Source organism: Lepisosteus platostomus, chromosome 1 (assembly GCF_059453375.1).
Source record: "Lepisosteus platostomus isolate fLepPlt1 chromosome 1, fLepPlt1.hap1, whole genome shotgun sequence".
In the NCBI taxonomy this organism is placed as follows: domain Eukaryota; kingdom Metazoa; phylum Chordata; class Actinopteri; order Semionotiformes; family Lepisosteidae; genus Lepisosteus; species Lepisosteus platostomus.
This window is the reverse complement of record NC_142611.1, coordinates 54,370,799-54,397,490: the sequence shown is the minus strand read 5'-3', so window position 1 is coordinate 54,397,490 and position 26,692 is coordinate 54,370,799. Positions and strand designations below refer to the sequence as shown.

General features: G+C 44.3%; 3 protein-coding genes across 3 annotated transcripts; 2 read left to right on the top strand and 1 right to left on the bottom strand.

The window, feature by feature from the left end:
- Positions 1-5,695: 5,695 nt before the first annotated feature.
- On the top strand, positions 5,696-8,599 carry LOC148678218 (C-C motif chemokine 20-like). Its single transcript, XM_088632645.1, has 4 exons — positions 5,696-5,930; positions 6,839-6,959; positions 7,990-8,097; positions 8,310-8,599. Exons 1-4 carry the CDS (start codon positions 5,792-5,794, stop codon positions 8,320-8,322), a joined length of 381 nt encoding a protein of 126 aa, XP_088488771.1. The 5' UTR covers positions 5,696-5,791; the 3' UTR covers positions 8,323-8,599.
- A 102-nt stretch (positions 8,600-8,701) lies between these two features.
- On the bottom strand, positions 8,702-18,438 carry LOC148678217 (5-hydroxytryptamine receptor 3A-like). Its single transcript, XM_088639442.1, has 10 exons — positions 18,187-18,438; positions 17,166-18,093; positions 16,758-16,927; positions 15,725-15,769; positions 15,017-15,126; positions 11,584-11,753; positions 10,851-11,017; positions 10,310-10,520; positions 9,563-9,772; positions 8,702-8,979 (listed from the first exon to the last, which is right to left on the bottom strand). The coding sequence occupies exons 2-10, from the start codon at positions 17,209-17,211 to the stop codon at positions 8,702-8,704; spliced, it is 1,407 nt and encodes a 468-aa protein (XP_088495568.1). The 5' UTR covers positions 17,212-18,093; positions 18,187-18,438.
- Positions 18,439-18,951: 513 nt separating this feature from the next.
- LOC148678216 (5-hydroxytryptamine receptor 3A-like) lies at positions 18,952-25,566 on the top strand. Its single transcript, XM_088632592.1, has 9 exons — positions 18,952-19,328; positions 20,082-20,236; positions 20,381-20,425; positions 20,839-20,948; positions 21,047-21,216; positions 21,949-22,106; positions 22,414-22,624; positions 23,782-23,997; positions 24,820-25,566. The coding sequence occupies exons 1-9, from the start codon at positions 19,277-19,279 to the stop codon at positions 25,086-25,088; spliced, it is 1,386 nt and encodes a 461-aa protein (XP_088488718.1). The 5' UTR covers positions 18,952-19,276; the 3' UTR covers positions 25,089-25,566.
- The last annotated feature ends 1,126 nt before the right edge of the window (positions 25,567-26,692 follow it).

The following is a 26,692-nucleotide window of genomic DNA, read 5'->3' as shown; positions in this document are numbered from 1 at the left end:
TCCGTGTCCAGGCTGCGGTTACTGAGCCTGTGCTTCGTTAGAGTCTCTTTCTGCTTTACACAACGCTATGATCAAATAGGGCTGCTTTCCCACCTGAGCTTGCATCAGTGCAATCCCAAGGGAAGAGTGAGGAGAGAGTTCTCGTCATAGCCTGGCTGACCCTGAGGGGTGTGATTCCCCACACGGGCAAGTTCCTGCTTCAGCAAGGAAACTGCCCGTCTGAACAGGCTGAGTGTGAACAGGCCAAGGGAGGGAGAGAGTGCAATGTGAGAAAGAGGAGGCGGGAAGAGAAAGGAAACAATCTGAAAGGAAATATTGTGTATTGAGACTTTCACAAGGAAAAGAGTAACATGTTCTTTTACTAAACCTTTACACGGTCCATGTAGACTGTTCTGGGATTGCTCACTCATGTCGGATGATTCAGTTATCTGGATGCAGAGGGAGGGATCAGAAAAATAAAGATCTCTTCAGTTATAAACTTCAGCTGTGTCAGTTTATACAGGTGAGTAAAACTGTAAATAAACCATTATAACACTTTAGCAGAGAAGCACAAATAAAAAAGCAACATCCTGTCAGACCAACCTTTTAGACTTGTTTTGTGCATGCAGGAGTAGCAATGGAGACCAATAAAACACACAACATTTTAGGTATCTTGAAGATCTTTGATCTATAGGAATCCTGGGAAAGACTTGTATAATAAGAAAAGGCTGGTTAACGAACGGTGTTAACCAGGTGAAACCCAAACTGATACTGATGCTATTAGTGAGGTGACATAGAGCTTTCTGTGCCATCTCTGTATGCTTTGTAAACTTAAAATAAAACTTCAGGAATTACTAAACACAGACTCACAAATTATTCTGGATTTGCCAACCATTTTGTGTTGCATGTTGAAGTATATTTATGGCAGTTTGTTCACTGTTTACATCGATTTTTGCTTGACCTGCAAGGTTTACTTCTGTGCAAATCTTTGTAAAGATTGTACAAGCCACAGTTGCATATACTATAGAAAATGTAGAGTGAGGAATGACAATGAAATCATTAGTTAACAGCTGTTCGAGTCCAGGAACTGTATGTCCACAGACAAAGAAGACAGTGAAAAAAACGAAAGCAGAGCCAGTGATGTGAGGTCTTTAATGGGGTTCCACAGGAATCGGGTTGAGAGCCTCTACTCCTTCTACTTTGTGTAAGGAATTGGCACTCTGGTATAATAGCAGACAAATGGGCCAGCACAGCTCCATATTCATTTTTTGTTTCCTCCCATGGGTAAGGGTCTGAGTACTTACAACCCCAAACAGATCCACACCCTGCATGTCTCTCAATTGAAGATCCATAACCCAGTCATCAATTCAGATCGTACCGCTCCCTACTGTGTTACCTGGAGTTACAAAAGAGTACACCAACACAACACAATCCCTCAGTCCTACTGTGTCTGTCAATAGCTCAGTGGGTGTGGGAATCTGTATAGAGCTCTGATGCTGTTCCTCATTCCTGCTGTGTCAGTCTGTCAATAGCTCAGGGATGTGTATATATCAATAGTGTCCATAGTGGAGATGTGCATATACAGTAGAGCCCTACAGTAGCTGAGCAGGTTTGGAAATGTGTTTATAGAGCACTGACACTGGCCATCAGTCCTGCTGTGTTAGTCTATCAATAAGTCAGTGGGTCAGGGAATGTGTATATAGAGCCCTGATGCTGTCTCTCACTCTTGTTGTGTCAGTCTGTCAGTAGGTCAGTGGTTGTGGGAATGTGTTTAAAGAGCCCTGATGCTGTCCCTCAGTCCTGCTGTGTCAACCTGTTAATAGCTCAGTGGTTCGAGGAACATCTTTATAATGTCCTAACGCTGTTCCTCAGTAATGCTGTCCACGTCAGTGACTGAGTGGTTCATGAAATGTGTAAAGTGCCTATAGAAAATCTATAATCCAGGACAGACACTGTCCCTCAGTCCTCTGTGCTACTGTACAGTATGTGCTTTGTTCCCCAGGCTGTGTGGCACTCAGCCAGCTTATGTTTTTCCAGTCACTGCCTTTCCTGAATGTATGTCAGCAGTTTATTTATTTGTTTTTTACTCTACCAAAATATTTCCAGTTAGAAAGAAAATAAAAATCCCCTTTGTCTAGATCAGGCTTGTCTGTCTTTGTTTATCGATGCACAGTGAAAGAGTCCACAGAGCTGAGAGCTGCTATTGAATTAGACTGGAGCTGCAAAGCATTATTATTATTAGCAGTAGTAGTATTAGTGTTATTAGTATTGACTGAGATTAAGACATGGAGTACTGACAGACGTAGGCATAGAGTCGCTGAACAGAAGTGTGTGAGAATGTGAAAATGGTGTCAAATGAGAAGAAACCATTCAGTTCATGTAGTCCAGACATTTTTTGAAGGGAGCCAGGGTATGCTGTACATTAACGACATAGGTGGCCATCGTGTTCTAGACCCACACAATCCTTTGTGTCAAGAAGTTTTAAACAAACTCCTCTGACACATGGCAACTACAGTAATCCTATCTAGTTGTGTTTTGATGAATTTCCTGAATCAGGTTCAATGACATTTTGAGACCCTCTTCTCTCTGTGCGAGGTCAAGCCTTCTGCTTTCCACATGACGGAGACAAGGAGTTCATCATTTTGATTTTCTGAATTTTGTAACAATTTTCAATTCTTAAAATCAACATTTCTTACAATTTCTTTTATTCCTCCCCAAAGAGCTATCTCTGTCGCCAGTCATTGAACTGCATTCCAGGCATTGGGTTGTTCTTCATCCATGTCTTCCCAGGGCGGTAATGTCCTCTTTTCATAATCTGCTGACCAAATCTGATCAGATTTCTAAATACAGCTTTACGTCTATATAATTCTGTAATATAAATTTGACATTATTTCACTTGATTTCCATCTGTTTGGCAGAATATTCGAGCTTTCTGCATTTGTTTCTTTACATTCAATGCAAACAGACTGATATTCATGGTGCATTTGGAGGTTTGTCAATAGCCATTTAGCAGATTTTGCTTTTGAAAGTAACTTCTAGAGCCTCGGCGATAAGTCTCTTACAATAAGGCTTCAGTCTTACATCTTAGCCAGAGAACAGAACACTTAGCAAGGAGGCCAGGCTATTAATCTCGAGTACAGTCGATGGCAGAGCCTGTTAACTTAATGGATCCTCAGGTCTCTTTCATTTTACCTGTCAATTGTGAATTTCACATGGTCTCTCCGCAGAGCAGGATAGTCTCAAGAATTTTGCTTTGCTGTTGTTGACCTCTTCTCAGACCCCACTCATTGGTCATCTGCACATCTGGATCTGTAGAATCAACATTAGCACCTAGGCTCCACACCATTTCAGGACCTTGAACTATCCAATAAGTTAAGTAATGAATTGATTCTTAATTTTTTTACTTAATCACGGCTCTAATTAAGGATTAGCTGGACCAAGATTTGGAAAGGCATTTAGGTTTAAAAATGATAAAGAGCTGTGGTCCTAACACAGACCCCTGTGGTACCCTACTAGTAGCCCAAGCTATGTTAAAAGGGATTCCCCTTATCAGTGCTTTCTGTATTCTCCACATTGATCAGCTCAAAGTCCATATGCACACATTATTTTAGGATATTTACAGCTTCCAAATTGACAGTTACCCTTTATGGCACACCCCAGGGAGGGGTGCCATGCCACAACAGGATCTTAGAACAGGTAGATCGCAAGAAAAACAGATACGCGTGCATGGCAAATTAGAAACAGTCCTTATTTATTTTACAGTGCAGAACAAAACACTTCTTGTTCTGAGCTCTAACCATGCTTCTCTGATTTTTTATCTGATTTCCGAGTTAAACGGCTTGCCAGCATAAAAATATAAGTCTCTCTGAAACTCTTCCAAAAAATCACAATAACATCCATGGATCCTTCCTAATAAAAACTTCAGTCCGCTGCTACTCACTCCATAGCAAATGTTAACAGTCAAACTCGAAGCATCAACTTCCAGGTTTTAAATGTCACCTGACCGATTGCCTTCCACCCACTGGGCAAGTGACTGAGGATGCTTTCTGCGGCATGTGGTTCAGACGAGAATCACCCTGGCCTTTCACAGGGTACCGCGTCACAAAATTCCTGGAAAATATACAAAGCAGCTCAACAGTATGTGTTAAGTCAAGAAGCCTGCTTTACGGAAATGCTTTGGTTGAAAATGAACACATTTATAGTTAGGTATTGCAAAAACAAAATTGTGCTTTCGGAGGTTGGTATTGGTTTGCCTCGTGTCAGAGGCTGGACAGCATTAGAGCAGAAGAGATGTGCAGACGAGGAGACAGCACAGAGGCAGAGGCAGCTGAGGCTGTAGATGCTCTACAGACCTCCTCCTGCCTCCACTGGTGTGATAATTCCCTTCCCTGGGAGACGGACAGGAGGCACTCCAGTGCTGAAAGAGCGTGAAAGGAGAGCGGAAGGACAAGAGCAGCTACTTCGAGAAAATCAGTAAGAATCTTGTTTCTATTTCAATTTTCTATTTCCTGTTTCTGTGTATTCATGTTTATCATGCTCTTAATATTTAATCTTATCTCTGCACCTCTGTACCCAAAACACAGGATGACTGTATGTTCACTAAACAATATTATCCTCCTGAAGTAAGTTTTAATTAGCATTAGATGGAAGCTTTGCCTCTTAATACTTTTCCAGTGTGTTTCTGTGCACTTTCTCTACTCTATTAACTCATCCAGCTTCTAATACTGTTCAACCTCCCTTTCCTTTCGTAAGACAGCTATCCACTCCACTGGGCTTTCTACTGTATTTCCCTTGAATCCATTATTGCCTCTTCAAAGACAGCTAACAAGGCAGAAATGCAGTATCTTTTTCCAGACCACGCAAACTGTCTCTTAGAATACTGCTGCAGTATGCAGTAGATAATCTTGATGACATAAGAGACTTAGGTCTGAGTGCTCTTTAGCTATCTTGACAGTGTTACAGTTCTAATGCTGCAGGCTTTTTCTGCCTTGTACTGAGTTGCAATGTTCTGCACTGAATCCGTGGTCTTTGTGGAGTGCAGGTGAAAGGCTGTGCAGTCTAGGTGCTCGCTGTGGGGTCCTGCCCCACAGGTGGAGGTACTCCTGTTACGGTAACTGGGTGGGATGTAAGGATGCCCTGTGGGCTTTGGGGAAATAGAGATTCCAGTAATAACAGGCGAGAAGGAGGGGACTTCTGGGCTGGGTGTGCTGGCTCAGCTACCAGTGTTTGGGAGCCAAGCCAGCAGTGCAGCACAGCCTCTCTGCACACATACACTCAGAGATGTGTAGCCCAGCGCTGTACATACAGATTCTGTCTGTGGTGACCATGTGCAGTCCACAGTAATGCATTCTCATTAGAGTAACTAGGTACAGAGAGAGGAGCATTCACCCTCCTACACACACTGCACAAAATAAGCAATCTCTCAGAAAAAGAAAACACCTTAATAAATTAAAGTCCTCTTTGTCCTCTGGGGTTGTCACGAGGAAACAAGCTTGAACTAGTATATAGAGTACACAAATTCACAGACACAAGCAAGCATAGTTCACTTTGCACAGTATCCATATAATCAGTATGGAAGCACTACTGTAAGAGTGTGAGGTAAGACATTAAAAGCGTTCTCTTATGGAGGAATGTGGTTAAAGTTCATTTCCAGTGACCTAGTTGCTCTCTGCCCTGGCAGGGGGATCAGACAGATCAGATGAGAAGAGGCTGTGCTGAGGCGGAGTTTGTCAGCTTTTGGAAGGAGAGAAGTGGTGCGTGTCTTTACTCAAAATGAAACTTCTTGGCAGTATTTAAAGAGCAGCTGCCGGAGATGAGGGACAAAGACCTCGCAGTGGAGGAGCAGAAGAGCACGGACATCCTGCAGCACTGTGGACAGCGACTCCTCCCTGGCGCCATGGCAACACTGCGGGCCGCTCTGCTGGTGGGACTGCTGCTGGGCTGTGCACGAGGTACTGAGTTTATACTGAGTTCACACTGTCACCGTGCACAGGGGGCAGCTGGGTGCCCACCTAACTGCTCATCTTTCCACAGCAGGGTTAAAGTACAGATCAGTGTGTGTAGAGCAGCATACATATGAATAACGTCTCGAACAACATCGGTGACTCAAATATGATTATACTTTTGTTGCACTCTAACAAACAAAAGGCAAAATGAGAAACAATAGTGCATTGCAGGGACTTTATTTTTTGTGCGAAAGGAATTGTCCAAAGGAGATTTCTAAACAGTAGAGACACTGAAAACAAAATATGGCTATGCGGGGGCTCATAGAGTCCTTTTCTCCAGCACTGTCTGAGAGTCAGGCAGAACAGCACCACATCAGCACAGGGAGACAGGCGCTGTACAGGGCAAAGACATTGTAATTCACCAAGGCAAGAACTGGATGCATGGTTTTGGGACAGTCAGTATTGGTCTATAATCATTTTTGCATGTCTCGCTGGAAGAGCACTGGCCAGTGAAGTAATAGTAGGGAACTGGATTTCTGGCAGCTGTGTGGCACGGGAGGTGTACTGTAGGAGAAGATTTCTCCATGAGAGGAGCATGGGGAACCTGGTGCTGCTCGTGCTGGGGTGCTTGTTGAGGAGTGTAGACGGCAAAGACCATCAGGGGGCACCCTGCAGCCTTCTGGAAGCCCTGGGGACTTCTGTTGATTGGCAGCCTCTGCTACTTATGTTGCCAAACTGCATTTTATAGAATGTGAAATACAAGAATAGATATGTTTGAAATTAATTTCAGAAACAGTGGCTGAGGTAACTAGATCAACCTTTTGTCATTTTTACCAATTTGAAAAGGATCTAAAGCACTGTGCTCTGAAGGCCAGGAGTGGGATTGTCTGTATTGTGCCTCTCTCTCTGTGCAGGTAACGACATGGGCTCGCTGGACTGCTGCCTCAGCACCAGCAGCATTCCCATCCCTCGCTCCATCTTGAAAGACTATCAGGTGCAGAACCCAGACCAGGGCTGCCGGATCCCCGCCGTGGTGTGAGTGAAGAGCATGTCTCCTTACTCCTTCTCCTCCTCTTCCTCATCATACTGACCATCCTGATCCCTCCCAACCCCCTTCTGTCTCCTTCCTACTCTTCCTCACACTGACCATCCTGATCCCTAACAACCCCCTCCTGTCACCTTCCTCCTCCTCTTCCTCACACTGACCATCCAGATCCCTCCCAACCCCCTCCTGTCAACTTCAACCTCCTCTTCCTCACACTGACCATCCTGATCCCTAGCAGCCCCCTTCTGTCTCCTTCCTCCTCCTCTTCTTCACACTGACCATCCTGATCCCTAACAGCCCCCTCCTCTTCCTCACACTGACCATCCTGATCCCTAACAGCCCCCTCCTCTCTCCTCCCTCCTCCTTCCTCCTTTTCTCCCTCATCTTCTTTAGTGGAAAAAGCAACACTGCTAAATTTCTGTTCCTCCTGGTCGTGTTTTAAAAATGTCTCCTATTTAACTGGGCTTTCTGCCTCACACATCTCTTCCTCCACTTTGTACCCTCAGTAGTTCAAAGTGCTTATTTGGAGCGACAGAGAAATCACAGATTTTACAAAGCACGTCTCAAATAACAGAAAACAATTACATTTCATTGTAAAAAATGTGATTACACTTTTGACTTACAAAAGTGAAACACTTTTAATTTTATAGTTTTTTTTATAGATAAATTCATGGTCTTGTTATTAGAAATGCATTCATAACATTTCAACAGCAGTGATGAAAGTCAATTGACATTTCTTAAGGAAAATACAGCTATGCCAAAAGCTGTTGATTATGTAATAACATGACAACATCAACTGCATTAAAACAAAAAATAAAGGACAGACTTCCCTCTGTGCCTGACTAGAGTAATTCATTCTGTGGCAGGCCATTGTGCCTGAGCTGCTCGTACTGGACACCTTGTCTTTTTGTCCAAGAAAACGGGGAACATTTCAAATTGGCCATGTTAGGAAGTTCCTGGACTTGTAAAAAAGGCATCTGTGTCTGCCCGGGACTAAGACTCTCTTCCTGTGTCTTGCAGGTTTATCACCAAGCGTGACAAGAAGCTGTGCGCCCCTCAGGACCTGCCGTGGGTAGAGAATATAAAGAAATGGCTTAACCATCAGGGCAAGAAGAAGAGCCCACACTGGTGAGCAGGGGGCAGGATGTCTGGGGTGGGAGTAGAGGGTGGCTGTGGGAGTTAGGGCAGACACCCCTGTCTGAGTATCCCATCCTGCCAGCACAGCCATCTCTACTGAGAGCTTGACACAGTAAAGGGTCTTATTTGATACATTTGTAAAGACTTCAAAGTACAAGTTGTGACTGTTCACTCTAACACTCCAATATTTGTCCTTCCTCTAGGGAGCACCATTGAGACGGGGAGCAGGCTGAAGGCCTGGACTGTGTGAGTCCTATTGGCAGGACAGCGTATACTCCTGGCCCGCACAGTATTACCCTCCTTCAGCAGGACATACCATATATTTGACAATCAGATTCCAAATTTCTGATAGGGACAAAATCTGTTACCTGACCAATACTGTAACCCTTGTATACGCCTGTGCTACACTGAATATTTTCTTACCTGCATTTAAAAATATATATCGGAATATATCAGAATTTGTGTAATAAAGTTGAAAAAAAAGACTTGTGTGGTAAAATACGTGCTGTTTTCTCATATTATTCTGCACATGCTAAAAGTATGATGCTGAGGTAGGGATTAGAGTCATGTCCTCCCAGAGACTAAAGTCATCCTCTCAGTCTTCAGAATTAGGAGCCCACAAAATGTAGAGCACAGCACCCCCTAGCAGCAGGGTGAGGCAGTGCAGGTAGAGGTAGGTGTGGTCAAGGGCAGTGCCCAGCTCCCTGCTCAGACTCAGCCTGTCCTGCTGTTTCCGAAGGGACTCCAGCTCCCTGCGCACCCGGCTCAGCTCCTGCTTCAGCCTGGCCAGGCTCTGAGGCCACACTCCCCGTCCCACACTGGCCTCCACCCTCTCCACCCTGCCATCTCCCATGATCAGCTCCTCTGAGAGCGCTGCAGACACACAAACAGGGGTCAGGTGTCAGCAAACAGATGACCTTTCTCTATGGCACAGATCATTTAACACTTCATTCCAAAAAGGAAAAAGACAGAAGACTCATCACTTTGCCAAACAAAGCCTTTATCTCTCTGTGAATTACTTCATGCAGGTGTTTACTGAAGAAGACACTCATAGCAGAAGAGTGGTTATCAGAGGAGCGGGGGTCTCACAGGAGCGTAGATGTGAGTTACAGGGACAGACACACCACAGTCACCAAAAAGACCAATGAGTCCAACTGAATACTTATTAATTGTGCAATAAGATTGTACCCAGTTTGGCAGCAGGTGATGAGCCACGAGCTTTCCAGTGAAACATTGGCCTGCTTGCTTGGTGTTGTCTGTCTTACTACACGTCAATGAGAGGTGTTATCCTCCCCAGTCAGTCATGTAAAGATTTTTAGAGATTCACTAATGATAAAAAATACCTTTGCTATAAATTGTTGCAAACATAAATTTGTAACTAACTGGTAATCAAAAATAACTTTAACATGCAAAAAGAACAAAGGGAATCAGTTAAATTAAAACTTAGCTACAGTACTTCTGTCACCCTTCACACACCAGCCAATGGAGATGAGGTACTTGCCTTTAATCTCTGGATCCTCCCATTTTCCCTTCCGCACCAGCTGTGATAGTGGGGGGAAGATGTATTTTGCCACCCATGCACTTCTGTCATTGGACAGCTGGAAAATAAGTGCCGTTTCCATGGCACTACAGGCAAGCAGCCCAAGGGATCCAATCAAGTACACCTCTGGGGAGAAGGGGTTAACACCGAGTTTAATTGAGTGTAGTCCTACAGCAGTCTGCCCTGGGGCAGTTTACCTACTGTTTACTGTCTCTGAGCCCTGGCACGCACCTTGTCAATAAGCACTGTTTACACATCAGCAATCCAGAATTTATAACACTCCTTATGATACAGTGAGTGTTTTTGTCTGTATTTTATCCCTCATCTTAACATCTCACCTCCCTTTTCATTGACTGCCCAAACAAACAGTTCTCCTGTTGCCTGATGCTTATCTCTTGCTAGTTCCTCTTCCCTATCTTCAGAAACACATTTCTTGGTCTTTCCTTCTCCCCCTCCCTCCCCATCTCACTCTTCCTCTGTCTCTCTCTAACAGGTCTCATAATGTGTCCAGGGTGATGTTGCTCCCAAGACTCCCAGCAATGCTGACGTCTCCCACACCAATCGGCTGGTCTTCTGGCGTGGCAGACATCAGCCGCCTCAGAGAGAGCCCTAGCTGGGCATTAGTTTCACGTCACACCTCCCTGTCCCACACTTCTGTCTCACCAATGAGGGGCAGCTGTCCTCTGAAGGGGGGGAAGAGGCTGAACACCATGAAGATGAAGATGAAGTGTCCGGTAAAGATGGTCGTCTTCACACTGAGCCGCTGTTTGTAGTACGGGGGGATGAGAAAGGCCAGCCCGTCCAGGAGGAGCAGAAAAGAGCTGGGCAGCAGGAGAGTGACCAGGTACAGCAGAGGCCTCCTGCGCACAGTCACCTGACACACACACACAGACACGAGTGAGGCAGAGTCAGGCTCAGACAAATAGAAAGAGTGTGTTTTTATCAAATCCTGTAAGTTAGCATCTTCTTTGCATTTTGTAAGGAAAGTATTTTGTTCTCCAGTACTATAGACCCAGATCTGTTTGTTTAATCGGCGTCTTTCAGAGGAGATGGAATTAGAAGTGAGAGAGGAGCCAGAAGACTAACTTCTGGAGGTGCACTCTTTGCTACAGAGCTGTGGGAGCAATAGAACTGAGAGTGGAGAGAGAGGTGTGGCAGGGGAGTGAATAATAGTTGGTGATACAGATGAAAGAGTCCCACTGACCTGCACCCTGACAGTGGAGGTGTTGCTGGGGGATTTGGACAGTATGAATGATGTAGATCCAGGCACAGTGAGGGACACCAGTTCCCACTCCCCCTGAGAGAATGACCTGTCCCAGTTCCTGCCGATCTCCACAAACTGGGGGCTCAGCTGGACTCTCACCTCCTCCCCTGGAAAATGATGGGGGAACAGAGAGGAACGAGGGATGGGAGAGAAGGAGGAAGGAATGAGAGTCACTGTGGACAGCCAAATCAGATGGAAAGTGTTAAAAAGTTCAAAAGTTTAAGTCTGACTTTCAATTTAGGTCTGACTGGCAGTAAAATAAAATATCAGATGCAGAAATAAAGAGGCAAACAGAGAGATATGGGTAAGAGGTACTGAAACATGAAGAGAGAGGAAAGCAAGGCAAACTGGCTGACAGTGTGAAAGGAGCACAGTGAAGAGTGACTGAGAGTAAGAGGGAGAAAGGAGCACAGTGAAGAGTGACTGAGAGTGAGAGGGAGAAAGGAGCAAAGTGAAGAGTGACTGAGAGAGTGAGAGTGAGAAAGGAGCACAGTGAAGAGTGACTGAGAGTGAGAGGGAGAAAGGAGCACAGTGAAGAGTGACTGAGAGTGAGAGGGAGAAAGGAGCACAGTGAAGAGTGACAGAGAGTGAGAGGGAGAAAGGAGCACAGTGAAGAGTGACAGAGAGTGAGAGGGAGAAAGGAACACAGTGACAGAGGGACACAGATCCTTACACGTGTGTGCCAGCGACCCGAAGGTGAGGTTGCAGGTGTGCCTGTCCAGAGGGAAGTGGTGCAAGTCAAGTGGGCAGCTGGACACCAGAAGATGAGGCTGAATCTGCTCTACCTGTCCCAGGTGAGACACAGACACCAGATGTGACCGTGGAAGACTGTTCTCACCTGCTCTGAACAATAAAGAGAGAGGACTGACATTGAGGAATTAACGCTGGACTCCAGGAGGGGACCCATATTCACAAATCAATATAGAGAATTATTATGCACAAAATTAATAATCTAAAATATTACATCAATATAGAACATAAACTGTGAATTTTAAACTTTAGGCCTTTCATGAAAAAGTACTGTATCATATAACCAGAGAAATAAAAGAATGTGCCCCCGTGAAAAACATTACAGTACATCCTGGTACACTGTCCTCAAAATATATTCAGACAGCAAAGTCAAAACTTTGATTTAGAGTCAAGCAATTTGATTTTGTGATCAGGAGCTTGAAATGAATGATAAGCACAGTACAGTATGCATTTTATTCTTGATTCATTCCAATCACATTTGAACATAGCTGACCAAAAACATACTTTGTGTTAACAATAATTCCAAGTAATCATGAGTATTGAGACACATTCACTTTAAAGTACATTTCAAACTGTTCAAAGTCAGTATTTGATTGCATATTTTTTGTGGCAGTAACTGCACGACTGCATGAAGATCGACTGACTTCTCCAAACTCTTTATGTGATCTCTGAGATGCTTCACTAACCTGTTCCTCTAGCCACATTGAGTTCAACAGTTCATACAAAACCCAGTTAAGGAGGAGTTTGCTCATTTTAATTAGCAAATGCAAAATCCCAGAGCCAAGCTTTGGCTTCAGGTCCAACTGTCTTGAGTGTGAGCAATCCTCCACTGAGTCTGTGGATTGGTCAGTCCTTTAGGATGTGCTGTATAGTTTACTCCAACCCACAGGCACAAAGAGGGCAGCACTGATTCTCCATCTACAGAAGTTGGCAAGACATGGAGTATGACCGGTCCTAAAGTATTTTAGAGTGGATCATTCTTTTCTTGGTAGGTGAGAGCCTGGAGGTTGTTAGGTAGGGCATGTGATGAGGAGCTTGTTTGATAAGTCCAGTGATTCTCATTCTTGTGCCCAGGTGGAGTTTGTATTGAGGTCTTGTTGGGGAGGGTTTTTCCAGATTGCTTTCTTTCTTGAAAGCAAATGTATCTGTAGTGAGTTAAATATGTTCCTTTAAAGTTGCAGGTTAGGAGTGACTAGGACCTATTGGAGCATTTTTGTGTCGAGTTGTCAGATATGTGATGTTTGTTAGGACAGGGTGTCAGAAGAGTGGAGTGTAGGGTTCCAGTGATAATGCACATGGTGTCTGCTCTGTGAGTATGTGATGATCTTGACCAGGCAGGGGCACGGTATTCTGCTGCTGATTAAGACAGTGTACAGTAAGTGTTGAAGTCTGGAGGGTGGTAGCGGCAGCGCTTCATGTTGTACCAGCAAGTTTGGAGATGCTGGTTCTGCAAATTCTGATTATTCATCTGAATGTTGAGCTTTTTAATAGTAGAGGTGAAATTGTCTGGATACTGGTTTTGCAGGGCTTTGTTTGAGTTTCCACGTGTGGCAGTACTGTTCAAGTTTTGATATGTCCTCTTTTAGGACCTGGTCCAAGATGTCAAAATTGGGGAAGTTTGTTGCCAGACAGATGAAATTGGTATATACTGTATAATCTTTTGGGATGGGTTTTCTTGGGAGGATCAAATGGGGAAAAGATTTGAGAAGATAAATGAAAAGGAACAGTAGGGGCATAATACTAAATTGTTTGCTTTATTTACTTATCTAGCCTGGCTAAGAGGGCAAGGATGCTGAAACCCTCAAAATAAATGAATGGTCCCTGTAACGCTGATGTAGAATTCTTAAGTTATAACATTTAAATAGAATTTAAACTTGGAGTGATTGAAGAAAAGGGGATATGAGATGTCCAATGCAACTAAATTAATATTTATGAAGTACCCTATGATTAAAGAGTTCAGGACATGATGCTCTGAAGAGTATTGTTAAAGTGAAGATAACAAAGGGCTTACTGGAAAATCATTTGAAGGAGGAGGAATCAGCATCATTGCACCATTGCTTGCGAAGCTTGACTCCATCAGAGCAATCACCCAAAGAAGGAACACAGTTTGCACAATACTGATGAAGAATGTAATAGTGGAATTGGAGACACTTTGCAAAACCAAGGGCCTGCAAGCTATTTCTTTTGTATCCAGGAGTCTGGGACATAGGGTACAGATCTGGGGCCAGGGATAAGTAGTTTGGGGGAGAAAGTCGGGAGCAGACGGATGTAAGATACCAGTGGGAAACGCTTTAAAGGCAGCAGGAGTTATGAGAAGCCCAGACCTGACAAACACTGAAAGCCCATGGGGGAAGGAGCAAGAATCAGAAACTGGGTGTGATTGCTGAAGAAGTGAGAAAGAGAAGGAAAGACACGCAGGATAAACACAGAGGGTGCGATGAAGGGCAGCCCTGGAGACACAGTTGTCCTGGAGCACAATGGAGGTACAACAGGATGGGCCAAAATATAAGGGAGGGCAGAATGACAACTTATTTTCCATATCATGTGGAAAAGTCAGGCTCTAGTGGTTTAGAAAAGAGACATGAGTCTAAAGGCCAATTTAGCTATTGGAATAGTTGCAACCTGAATGGTGTGACAGAGATAGGCATAGACGGAGAGTAGTGTAACAAGACTGACTGCCAGGAGATTCTCAAGAATGCGTGGGATCGGGGAAAAGGAGAGCAGGAGGTAGAGAGATTGGGCCAAAACCTGGCGAATGGAAGAAGGGATGCAGGTGTTGGAGATGGAGAAATGGATGGGAAGAGCGTGAGATCATCTTGGGTCAATAGCGGATGGAAGTTGGAGGTCTGGGAAGGGTTGAGTGCTGTGAAAGATTCAGTGTCCAGATTGGGCAGGAGTTGCTTGGCTTGTTCAGTCAGTGGGAGCACAGAGATTGGTGTCCTTGAAGCTGGACTTTGGATGGAAAGTTCTGTCGTTTGTGAGAAGACGCATTGAATGGTGTTATGTTTAATGAATCGTGCCAACATCGATAGTGATGTTTGTGCATTTAAAAAAAGTTGAAGTTTGTAATTTTTTTTTTCTTGAATTCTTATCCTACAAAAAACTCAGAACTGAGACTTTTCTTGTTGTTCCTTATTTTTCTTCTGTAGTGCTGAGTCAGTCACTGGACAGCTCGATTGTTACAAATGAGTACTAACATGTTATAAATGAGTAATTACCAGAAGAGTTGGAACATATACCAGCCTCAGAAACAGGGTTCATATTCCTTGCTCTAAACAGTTGAATTGACATGTAAATCAGGCAAAGAATCAGGGGATGGACAGAAAGGCAGAGTAATAAGGATTCAGTCAACGTACATTTCATGCACACTGATGTCAGGGATCCACAGTTCCTTCACTGGCACTGACACCTGCCTCACCCCGTGATAGAGAGCAGGGTCCCAGGATAGGTACTCGTTGTGCCAGACCTATGGAGAGAGAGGGGAGGGAATGGGACGTGAGTAGGAGAGAAGGATGAACAGGGAAAGAGGAGGAAAAGAGAAAAAAAAGACAGAAGAGGGAGATTAAAGCAGGGAATGTCCATTATTACACATTATCTCTCAGACCCAGTGTGAGTGACAGGCTAGATGTCCTCTAGTCAGCTTCGTCTCCTATTCCACCTTAATAGTCAGCAAATTATACTCCCTTTCCACTCTTACCTCAATCCTCCAAGCCCAGCCTGATCTCACTCCTCCAAGCACAGCCTGAGCTCACTCCTCTCCACCTGATCTCACTCCTCCGAGCCCAACCTGAGCTCAATCCTCTCCACCTGATCTCACTCCTCCGAGCCCAGCCTGAGCTCACTCCCCTCCACCAGACCTCACTCCTCCGAACCCAGCCTGAGCTCACTCCTCTCCACCTGATCTCACTCCTCCCAGCCCAGCCTGAGCTCACTCCTCTCCACCTGACCTCACTCCTACCACCCTGACTATACTCATCTTCTCACCCTACTCCATTACCACAGAATAAGGTCACATCCCTTGAGTCCCAGTGTGTCACTTGTCCTCCATCCTGTCTCTGGCCTACCTGTCTGTATAGGATATAGAGTAGCAGCTTTTCATGCTTCTCATCCTGTGGAGAGACAACATTGAACACAGCAGAAAGGTTACATTTTGGTTAATGAAAATATACTGTTAATGAGTGTTATGCTGTGAAATAGAAGAAATGTTATATTATAAAAATATAAAATTATTACAATTACAATTATAAAAATTATTACAAAGTTGCCCCCTAAGTTATCACACTCTCCGTTCTCAAATGCCTTGCAGAAAAGGACAACGAAAAAATTGAATAAATAAAATTCGACAAACTGCAGGAAGAGTAGAGTGAGTTGCTTGTGTGGGAAAGTAGTGAGGCTAATGGCAACTGCCCATCCACACCCCCACCTCCACCCGGTAGCAGCCACATTTTCTGTCTATTAAATTGTAATGATTAAAATGGGATGCCACTCTGAGGTTGTAACATGCACCCCTTAAGATCCACAGAGACAATTTTCTCTTTTTCTCACTTTGCACAGAACAGGATTGTTTCTGGAGTGTATGGCACTCATGATGTTCATGAACAATACTTTTCATGCCTCCACTTGTCTGAGCAAACAGCTATTATATACATCATTGTCATTGTAAATCTAATGCAGACAAGTACAGAGCTACAAGTTGGTAGCACAAACACATTTTAAGATGATAAAACACCGAGCTTGAAGAAGTTACTTATCATTACTTCCTGTTTGAGAAGCAGCACTTAAACTCCTTAAGCTTGTGCAACACCCTGCAACACCCTGTGCAACAATCACGTTTAACAATTAACAATGCATTTACTGCTTCTGGTGGTTTAAATATTATATTCACCCTTTACATCTTGGGTGGGTGTGATTGTAAGTCATTTTGGATGAAAACAGCTGCCAAATGCATAAATGTAAATGTTATGAGAAAGACACAGGTGTCTTTTGCATGAAACACATCCCTTTCTATGCCTGGTGCCTGTGGAGATCTTGTATCAGTAGTTAATTGTTGTTAAAATCAACTGTTGATAAGCAGCAGGAGCTCTGCAGCAGCCTCACCATGTCCAGCACTGCCAGCACATTGAAGTCGATGGTGACTAGTGTGACTGTCCTCCAGTCCAGGACTGGCCGCAACTGGGCAGTGCGTCCAGACAGAAGAGTGTCTAGCCAGAGGGCCAGGGAGGGTGGGGCCGGCGGGTGGGGCTGCGGAGCTGGGCTCACACACGCACCTGGAGGGCACAATGGGATGAGAGGCATGCAGTTAGAAACTCCCGTTGTGTCAGTCATAATGCAGGCTTTTTACAGTCAAATCAGGGGTGGTTATATAAAGAAAGTAGGTGTTATTATGGGACATTTTAGCTTTTCACACAGATTTTGGAAAACAACATTGAGACCTTAGCTAGTCCTGAAGTGGTAGACATGGTAAGCATTGAATACATACAAAAGGAACGGGTGAACGTTTCTTACCCTGCAGGAGGGAGAGCAGCAGCAAGAGGTGGAGATTCACACTCATTCTAGGAGGGTCAGTCTCACAGCCTGCTCAGCTTGGGTGATAAACTCATCCTGAAACACTTTTATGTGATTTGCAATGGTTACAATACACATAAATAATATTTGAAAATATCCTTGCAGAAGCATCCAAAAAAGGTCAGTTTCTCCTGGAGAAGGGGAGCTGGTGCTGTGACTGTATAACAGATGTTAGTGCATGTCATAGAGTTCACAACACAGAATGCACAGAAAACACTGGAGCTGTGAGCATGCAGTACACCATACACAGAGGCCTCTGGGCTCAGACTCACTAGAAGAGTCAGCCTCTACTACTATACTGCACTTCCTTTTGGAGGGAAAGGGCAGAGTTCAGAGAATACAGACGGCACTGACCTCCCATGAACATCTGTCTCTAATACTGCCCACCGTTCCACTCACAAAAAAACACATAAAGAAGCTTTTATTAACTGGGAACATTCACTGGATTAAACCCTGTGCCTCAGTGTTCTTACTGTGTGTCACCCATCTTAGAAAACAAAGCCTTGGACATGTGGCTCACCAAATGCCTCCATGTAATCAACAATAACGTGAAATTAGTATACTTTTAACTTTTTACAAAGTAGATATCTTACAAGTTTGTTTCAAATTTTAGTTATACAATATTACATCAAAAATGAGTATGGCAACAATACAATTCACTGTGTGCCACGACACCTACATATCCATCCATGGTTTCACCCTCATGCCCTGCAGGGATTGCTCAAGGGGGCTTCCTCCTCTCATCAACCACTATTTAGGCAGTATTGATGTTTCCACTGTCAAGTCACTCAGCAGTACAAATACCCAGACAGAAACAGCTTTGAACATCTACCTACCATGAGAGCAGTCATGCTCAGCACAGTGAGATCTGAAGAGACACAAAGCTCAACATCAGTGCCCCTCACTGGCATAGACTGACAGATCAGAAATGCAGTCTCCATATTGGACTGTCAGATCTTACCTGGGATTACTGCAGCCTTGCTTTCAATTTCTAGAGCTTTCCTAGTCGTGTGGCAGATCCTTGATATATATGAAAATCCACACAGATGAGCTCTCTTGTGTCAGTTCTACATTGGATTCCTGCAAATCCCCGTGACCTGTTTTCCCTCAGGATGTGTAGCATTTTCTCTCCCAGACCTGTTCCAGAACTCAGAGCTGACAGACCGATCTGGAGAGAACAGAGCGTATTAAATGGGAGTCCTGTGCTGATGTAACAGGTTTCACCTCACATCATTATCCTATCTGAGTCTTCATGATAATATACTGTACCAGGGGGTGGGTCTGCATGTTTAACTGAATACTTTCCTAGAATGTTATTGGTATATGGAATCTTGCATTCATCTTGACCACTACACATCAGGTTACAGCTCTGATTAGTCATTTATCTATTCTGAATTATGACAGATTAAAGGGGCAATGTTATGGCTACAATAACCTTCATAACCTCAGTGGAGGCTGATTTATTCTGAATTGCTGTTGAAGACCTTGTCAAAAGGTTTCAAGAAAAATAGAAGGGAATCGATTCCTGACGGGTGGGCATTGCACATGTTCGATACTGTCAGGGAAGGACACTTTCTACTTGCTCCCCCTGTTCAAGCAGTCCTAGGTCCCAGAAAAGCGACCAGACCGGATAAGTGAGTCGGAGAGGAACTGCTACTGAGAAATTGATATTCAAATCAGGTCCTATCTGTACATGCAGATAGCATGTGACAATGGAGCTCTGTGCAAGTGAGAGCCACTGTGAGTTTGAATATTGAAATTAAGCTTAATCTCCCTTCCTTCATTTACAACACTTAAAGGTCTGTGGCAGAGAGTAGCCTGCAAGCATTCTGTCGGTGAGAGGGAAGAGATCCTTCTCTTCTCTTTTGTTTGTAGAAGAGGATTCAAGCTTCAAACTAGAGAACAGATTGGCCCAAGAGGTAGCAGAGCATCTATGTTCTGGTGCTGACTCCCTGCGCTGGGAGAGGAGAAATTCAATTTGGAGAAGTGGACCTGGATGAGCTGAGTCTCAGGCAGGAGAGGGGGGAGAACTGGGATTCAGGATCTGAGCAATGGACCTGGGTTTTCTGTGGGTCCTGAGCTTCTATTGGCTGATTTCCGGAGGTAAGGAGATGTGCGACAGAGAGCGAGGCAGGAGATGAAGAAAGAGAGTGGATGATGAGAAAAATGGAGCATTAGATTGGGTGCAAAAAGACACTGTCAGCTTTAACTGTTTGATCTTTCCTTCACAGCCTAATTTTCTGAAAGTGCAAGCCATACTGCTAGACCAGCTATAAAGTTTTAAAACAAGCGTCATATGATACCAAATTGTGATCACTTTTCCATAGTAGTCCTGTGACCATTGTCCTCAATCTGTCACTGTGGTCCTTATACAGTAACTGTTTTTACACCTACTGTATTGCTTTGAGATGCTACTTTTAAAGGTGCTATATAAAATAAAGTTTTTTTTGTTATAGAGAAACATGATCAGATTTTCCCTGGTTCAGAAAAAAACATCAAAACAAACATCAGTCAGTTCAGAAAACAAAACAAGTTCCTTTGCTTGTGTCTGACTTCGCAAAATCAGAATCATAAAACATCATATCCCATTTCTGTTGTTTCTATCCTATCTTTCCTACTGGTAATTGTGCAGCATAATTTATGTAAAGGAATTCCACCATCATTATAATTTCTCCCTGGTGTCTATGATACGTTTGTATATAAGTCGAATTTTCACCATAATCTGAATTTGGTGGTTTTCAGAATGCTCATGTTCTTAAGGTCTTTGATTAATTTCTGCATAATGTGAACCCATATATTATTGAAGGATTGGAATGCCAACCTGTACCAAAAGGCTTAAACCTCCTGTCTCTCCAGGTCCCTGTGTGCTGGGTGAGAAGGGGCCAGTAGACATGGCCTCCCTGATCAGCTCCATCATTCAGCACTCCTCCCCAAGACTGAGGCCAGTCAGACACTGGGACACCACACTCACTGTGCAGCTTGACCTGCGGTTGTATTCTATACTGGATGTGGTAATATATATATATATTGCTACAAGCTTGTTGACTCGTTTACGCTGCTGACAGTAACAGATCATTAGATTCCTCAAGACCCCTGTTTGCTAACACCTCTCCTCCCCACCCCCTTCCTGTTGGTTCTTCTCTATTTCTCCCCAGAATGAGAAAGAGGAGAAGGTCAGCCTGCACGTGCTCTGCACCCAGGTGAGTTTGACAGCCCTCAGCCCTCCCCACCACAAATTCAGAAGTGTTGTTGGTATGAGCTTTCACAGTGTTGTCACAGACGCTGCTACGAGAAACAAGCAAAACATTAAAAAATAAAATCCAATATTAACAACTGAACTTTTGAAATAAATGAAATAATGTGGAATATAGACTAAATTTATTTCACTCCAGGTCTCTAGCAGCCAGGTCTGCCTGTGTTCTCCAGATTCTGTGGTCAGGCTGTGTCAGGAGCCTGTTTCCACTGTGGGAGAACACTGCTTACTGGTCAGATAGGGAGTCAGAGTGTGGTCTGAGTGTATTCAGTAGCACTCCAGTTTGTGTGTTCTAATGTTCATTCACTCTTTCTCCTTGTCATATATGATACTGCTTTTCTTCATTCTTTCTCACAATAGAGATGGAAAGATGAGTTTCTGTCATGGGACCCTGCAGAATTCAGTGGCCTCTCTCATTTCACCCTCCCTGTATCCAGCGTGTGGACACCTGACATCATTGTCCGAGAGGCGTAAGACAAGCTTACTTCTTTGCAACACAGCAGTTCCTTAGTGACGAATGGTCCTAGAGTTAGTCTATCAGCCAGTGTCCTGTGTGTGTGTGCCGCAGGGTGAGTGTGGGACGGGTGGAGGCTGACGCCTTTGTGTCAGTGAACTCCACTGGATGGGTGCAGCGCATTGAGCCGCTGCTGCTGGTCCTGCGCTGTGACCTGGCCATGTTTCGCTTCCCTTTCGACAGCCAGCGCTGCAACCTCACCTTCGGGCCCTACCTGCACACAGGTACACAGCTTCAACACCTGTATACACCTGGGGCACATCTCAACACAGGTACACTCCAGACACACAACCTCAACACCTGTATACACCTGGGCACATGTCAACACAGGTACACTCCAGAAACACAACCTCAACACCTGTATACACCTGGGGCACATATCAACATAGGTACACTCCAGACACACAACCTCAACACCTGTATACACCTGGGGTACATGTCAACACAGAGACACCCCAGACACACAACCTCAACACCTATATACACCTGGCACACATCTCAACACAGGTACACTCCAGACATATGACCTGGACACCTGTATACACATATCAACACAGGTACACTCCAGACAAAAAACCTCAACACAAATACAATCATGTAACAATCTTCATATATCAAATATGATATAGCAGGTACTTACTGTATGTGTAATGGGGCTCAGAGCAGTGAGGTATCACAGAAGTGACATCATCACCTTGAAACCTAGAGAATGTAAAATTCTGCTGTGACAAAGAGTCTAGTGTTCTGGTGCAGTGGAGTTCATTCTTGTCTAGGGACAAGAGTGGCTCTGTGTCCACTCTGTGAGACGGTGAGCACCCATGGTTGAATCCTGACAAGGGATGAGCAGAGCTACGCACGTTCCATACTGCATTTGTGCCCAGCTCTAGTGTCTGTGCTGCAGGGTGTGGGTGTGTGTATTGCTGTGCTGTCTGTGTCAGCCCATGCCTCCCCTGCAGTGGAGGATGTGGAACTGGTTCCAGAGAGGTCTGCAGGCGCGGTGCTCAATGCCAGTCGACAGTTGATCCGCCACGGGGAGTGGGAGCTACTGTCTATCCGGACCTACAGCTTCAGCGAGACTCAGGGCAGCCACAGCTACTCCCGCATCACTTTCCAGGTACTGACACCAAAGGCACTGCCCAGCACATGGATGTAAACTACCAGAGACCGAGAAGCATTTCATCTTATTTCAGTTCCTCATCTAGTAGCGCAGCCATCTTGTTTAATCATGACAAAATCCATGTGTCTATGTATGATTAGGCCGGACATCTGTTTTTGAAGGACATCTCTAAAGTCTGTCCCTGTTGTGCCAACTTGCTTGTCAAAATCTGAGTCATTGTCGCTGGTGTCTGTAAAATCATCATCCAAGTCTTCTCCTACGTCTGCTTCTTCTCCTGCTCTTCATCGACCCTCTGTGCCTGCAGGTGGAGATGGGCCGCAGCTCTCTCTTCTACGTGGTGAACCTCATCGTGCCCAGTGGGTTTGTGATGTTGATTGACCTGGCAGGATTTGCCATCCCCGTGGAGAGCGCTGAGCGAATCCCTTTCAAGGTCACCCTGCTGCTGGGCTACACGGTCTTCCTGGTGCTGGTCAATGACCTGTTGCCACCCTTCAGAGAAAACACTCCAATACTAGGTGAGAGGGAAGGGTTCAGAAGAGACCATCACACCAAGGTCTTCACTTGCATTCATGTCCCTGATGTACTGAACTGAGAACTTATTTGGCAACATAAAAACTTTTTAATTAGGAAATAATAAAAAGCATGCATGAAAATAAATATCAAGTATATCAAGTGCATAATTTGATTTCAGACAGGGGAATAGTAGTTTGTTTTTACAGGGGATTTCTCCAGGTGCTTCTGTTTCCTCCCAGCTTCCTTAGACATGCTGGTAGATTAGTGTTTCTAAACTATCCCTTTGTGCTTGTGTCTCATGAGAAGATCAGGTGTCCTACCCACCATCCAAAGATGTTCTACTGGGTTAAGTGGTGTCTCAGTGATCTCTGCCTCTCAGGTGATTCACTGGTGTCCTGCACGGTATTTCAGCCCCACACCCTGTCTTTTCAGAATAGACAGAATGTTGCCACAAGAATTACACTGAATGGGCAGTTTTCTAGTAATGGAGGAATACGTGGATGTCCTTTATCAAGGCTCGGTTTCTAAAACGTAGTGAAATGCCCCTCTGTTTATTAAAGGAGGCTGAGTTCCATGTGTGCATGAAAAGAAATGACATGAACTTGCCACATAGCAACAAATTGAATCCCAATTCAAATGGAACCACAGGATTGGGTCACATGAAGCACTAATTTGGGTTTTGGTCAGACTAACTTGGGGTGCAATCAGAAAAGACTAAGCTCGTTTTGAAAGCTTTCAGTAAAGAATATAACATGATTTGTCCCGATTTAATGTTAGTTTGCGGCCTCATGTCATGGTATCCTAACTAGGATGGGGGGGCAGTTTCCAAAGGTTCCCATGAACGATTGAAAATTATGTAATGAAGATGGTGTATCAATAAAGTAAAAATAGAAGGTTATACAAGTCTGTAGTGTTTGATTCACTTTTATTAAAAAGTAAGGGATTTACAACTGGATTTTCAAACTGAATCCAATTTTTCTTACAATTCTGGTAAGGGTATCAAAATATTTAAAGTATACTATATATCAGACAATATAAAAGGCTGAATGAAATTGAGTATTTTGTGTAGTGTTGACTCTGTATCTGTGTGTGATTGTGTATTTGATGCGGTGTTGACTATATCTGTGTCACAGCAAGGTAACTCAGTCTCTCTGTGCAGGTGTGTATTTTGTAGTGTGCCTGGCATTCCTGTCTCTCAGTGTGGGCGAATCTATGATCCTGCTGGCCCTGGGGAAACCTGACATCCTACACCATGTCCCACCTCTGCCACGCCTCGCTACCCTATTCTTCCCTGATTGGATGAAAAATAAAAAATGGGCAGAAACACAGACACCACTTGACTCAGAGTTCAGAGACAAGAGCCGGCTCATCAGAGGTAGGGAGAGCTCGATGTTGCATCCTTCGCATCCTGTCCTATTCCTGCTGAAGGCAAGGAAAGCCTGTCCCAATCATGCTCCACTCTTTTAGTGTGATACATACAGTATGTTCACTGTGTGGCCAGTGCCATTGGTAATCGCTCTTCAAAAAGAGCCCCCTCCTGTCAGACATCTCCCACTCCCGCCAGCCTAGGGCAGACACTGGTTAATCTACTCAAGCTCCAGCAGGATAGATTGGCGCACAGTCACATTTTCTGTATTTTTAAGCATACATACGCTCTTTTCAATATAATATGGAATTTTATTTTGTATCAAAAATCACATTAGTACCCTTGGCCCCACATGCCCTCAAATGTTGCTCATGTGTAGGAATAGCACTCCCGGAGGAGTATTCCCATCCAACCCAGGCTAGAACGTCCTTGAGCAGCTCCAGTTCCCACTGCTCTCCTTTAATACTTGCATTGACATCAGTTCCAAATGTTCACTTGTTTGGCTTTTGTTTCAGTGCATTCTTGTCCAAATGAAGACTAGTAACACCTATCCACCCACCCAATTTCAGAAAGCTGATTTTTCCAGCTCCAGGAGTTCTTCCTCCTCCAGCAGAGACACAATGCTGAATTACACCCTGGAGCTGTGTAGAACACAGACCCAATACACACAAACACTGTACAGTCCCAAGAATCAACAGACACTCTCGTACCCGACATTTCCCTCTTCATGCCTGATGGACTCTCACTCCTTGGGGCAGTGGAGGAAGAGGAGGGTGGTACAGTGGTGTCTTCCCTATAGTCACTAAATCACAGTCTGTTTGTGTGCCACAGATCTGCAGCGGGCCTACAGGCTGGGAGAGGGGCAGGGGCAGGGGCAGGGCTCGGAGGCCAGGAGCACGCTGGCAGACGCAGTGCAGGCCCTGGAGGCGGAGCTGTGGGAGGTGAGCGAGGAGCTCAGGATCCTGACGCACAGAGGAAGCCGGCGCAGAGCTCGGCTGGAGCTGATGGAGACGACGGACTGGCTGTGCTTCTGTGTCTACGTCGCCATGCTGGCTGCCTTCCTGCTCATCCTGATGGTGTTCTGGATGCTGGGGCACTAAGCCCAGGCAGGAGAGCTGCAGCCCAGGGCTGTGTACTGTACCTTCAGTGCTGAAGTCTCTGCCACACCTCTCCTGACACAGACCTTCCTGTTTAACCTATCAGAGCGACATTAGAATTTTCACGGCTTACACTGTATTTTCTTTAATGTGTGTTTTTTTTTATTAAAATGAGCAATGGGAGTCTAAAACATGACTTTGTCAAGGTGTACTTTACACCTTAAATCCAATAACCCTGTATCTCACATACTTTTAATCATACTACTGTACATACAAGTGCCTGACTCCCTGTGCTACACAGCCCTAATGCTGTATCTCAGTCCTGTAGTACAACATCCTACAGCCTGTGCTGCAGTCATCTGTTCATGTATGTGCATGACTAGGCGGGTTGAAGGAGTCACAGCTCATGTATTCATCCCATCATAAATGTTAGAACTTGAATAAGAATAAATTTGATATAAAACGTTGCGTATCAAAAGTATTCACCCCCATGGACTTTTTTCTGTTACAACATGCAATCAGAAAGTATGTGAGATTCCTTTCTTCCTACTGCGTGCCACAAAATGTTCTAGAATGTCAAACTGAAAACAAAATTCTACAGACACACCTAAATTAATTAGAAATATAAAACGGAAAATAACTGTTTGCATAAGTATTCAGCCCCCTGTCTATGTGCTGTTTCTTAAAGCCTAGTATGTCTGTGTTTGTCCAATGTTGTCATGAACAGTGTGATGAGGAGGCAGAAGGGGGCATTCAAGAGCAAATATAACTCACAGATACTCAGTCCTGCTGACATTGCACAGATTTGTGATACACTGCTGAGCCTGGCTGTGGTTGGGCCTGATATGTTATGACCAAGATCACAGTTGGGTACACTGCCTGATTAAAGAAAATAACAGAGTGATACTGGAGCACCTGAGGGAGACAGAATGACACTGCCAGGTTGCCTTCAGTTCTGCATCAGTGATAAAGATCATACAATCTCCCAGTAAAAAACGGGGCCCCAATTGGTATAAGTGATGTGTAATGAAATTGTGTAGAAATTTGATTTGATTTCATATACTGACATATTTAGCCTTAGTTCCATCAATTTCAGTCTCTTATAGAGCAATTTGTACATCTAACTTCTGACATCTTTAAGTCTAAATCCTACCTTTTTATTAGCTACATGTATCTCTTACATCAGCATTTTGTAATTTTTCTAGGTTTTGTGTAAATCCAAAGATGTTAATTTAAAACAGATAATGTGTGATGTGCATTGCCTTTAAACCTTTGAAACTGTGAAAGGAAGAGCTCAAACAGGGTGGAAAGGGTCAGGATGAGCTTTGACAACCTACCTCTCACCCAGTCCACTTTTTGAGTTCAGCCCCCACAGTCAGCTAGTCAGAGCCACACCGGCACCAGACTGTGCTCTGCCAGCAGAGAGAAGCTGAGACACAGGTACACTTTCTGCTGCACTTTATGAAATATTTAGGGTTTACGCAAACACTCTTTCCCAAAATAGCTAATCTAATCCCAAAATACCCACACTTGCCAGAATCAGAGCAACTCATGGTATTTCAATGCTTTAGCAAACCTTTACCATGGTATACAGCAATAACCTTTAA

Bases quoted from the DNA above. Each gene is read 5' to 3' on its own strand.
- LOC148678216 (XM_088632592.1), top strand. From the start codon at position 19,277: ATGGACCTGGGTTTTCTGTGGGTCCTGAGCTTCTATTGGCTGATTTCC. The intron at 19,329-20,081 runs GTAAGGAGATGT...CTGTCTCTCCAG, and splicing joins CTATTGGCTGATTTCCGGAG to GTCCCTGTGTGCTGGGTGAG. The intron at 22,107-22,413 runs GTACTGACACCA...CTGTGCCTGCAG, and splicing joins ACTCCCGCATCACTTTCCAG to GTGGAGATGGGCCGCAGCTC.
- LOC148678218 (XM_088632645.1), top strand. From the start codon at position 5,792: ATGAGGGACAAAGACCTCGCAGTGGAGGAGCAGAAGAGCACGGACATC. The intron at 5,931-6,838 runs GTACTGAGTTTA...CTCTCTGTGCAG, and splicing joins GCTGCTGGGCTGTGCACGAG to GTAACGACATGGGCTCGCTG. The intron at 6,960-7,989 runs GTGAGTGAAGAG...TGTGTCTTGCAG, and splicing joins TGCCGGATCCCCGCCGTGGT to GTTTATCACCAAGCGTGACA.
- LOC148678217 (XM_088639442.1), bottom strand. From the start codon at position 17,211: ATGAGTGTGAATCTCCACCTCTTGCTGCTGCTCTCCCTCCTGCAGG. The intron at 15,127-15,724 runs GTAGGCCAGAGA...CTCTCTCCATAG, and splicing joins TCTATATCCTATACAGACAG to GTCTGGCACAACGAGTACCT. The intron at 9,773-10,309 runs GTGAGACAGAAG...CCTTCTCCCCAG, and splicing joins AGGACAGCTGCCCCTCATTG to AGGTGTACTTGATTGGATCC.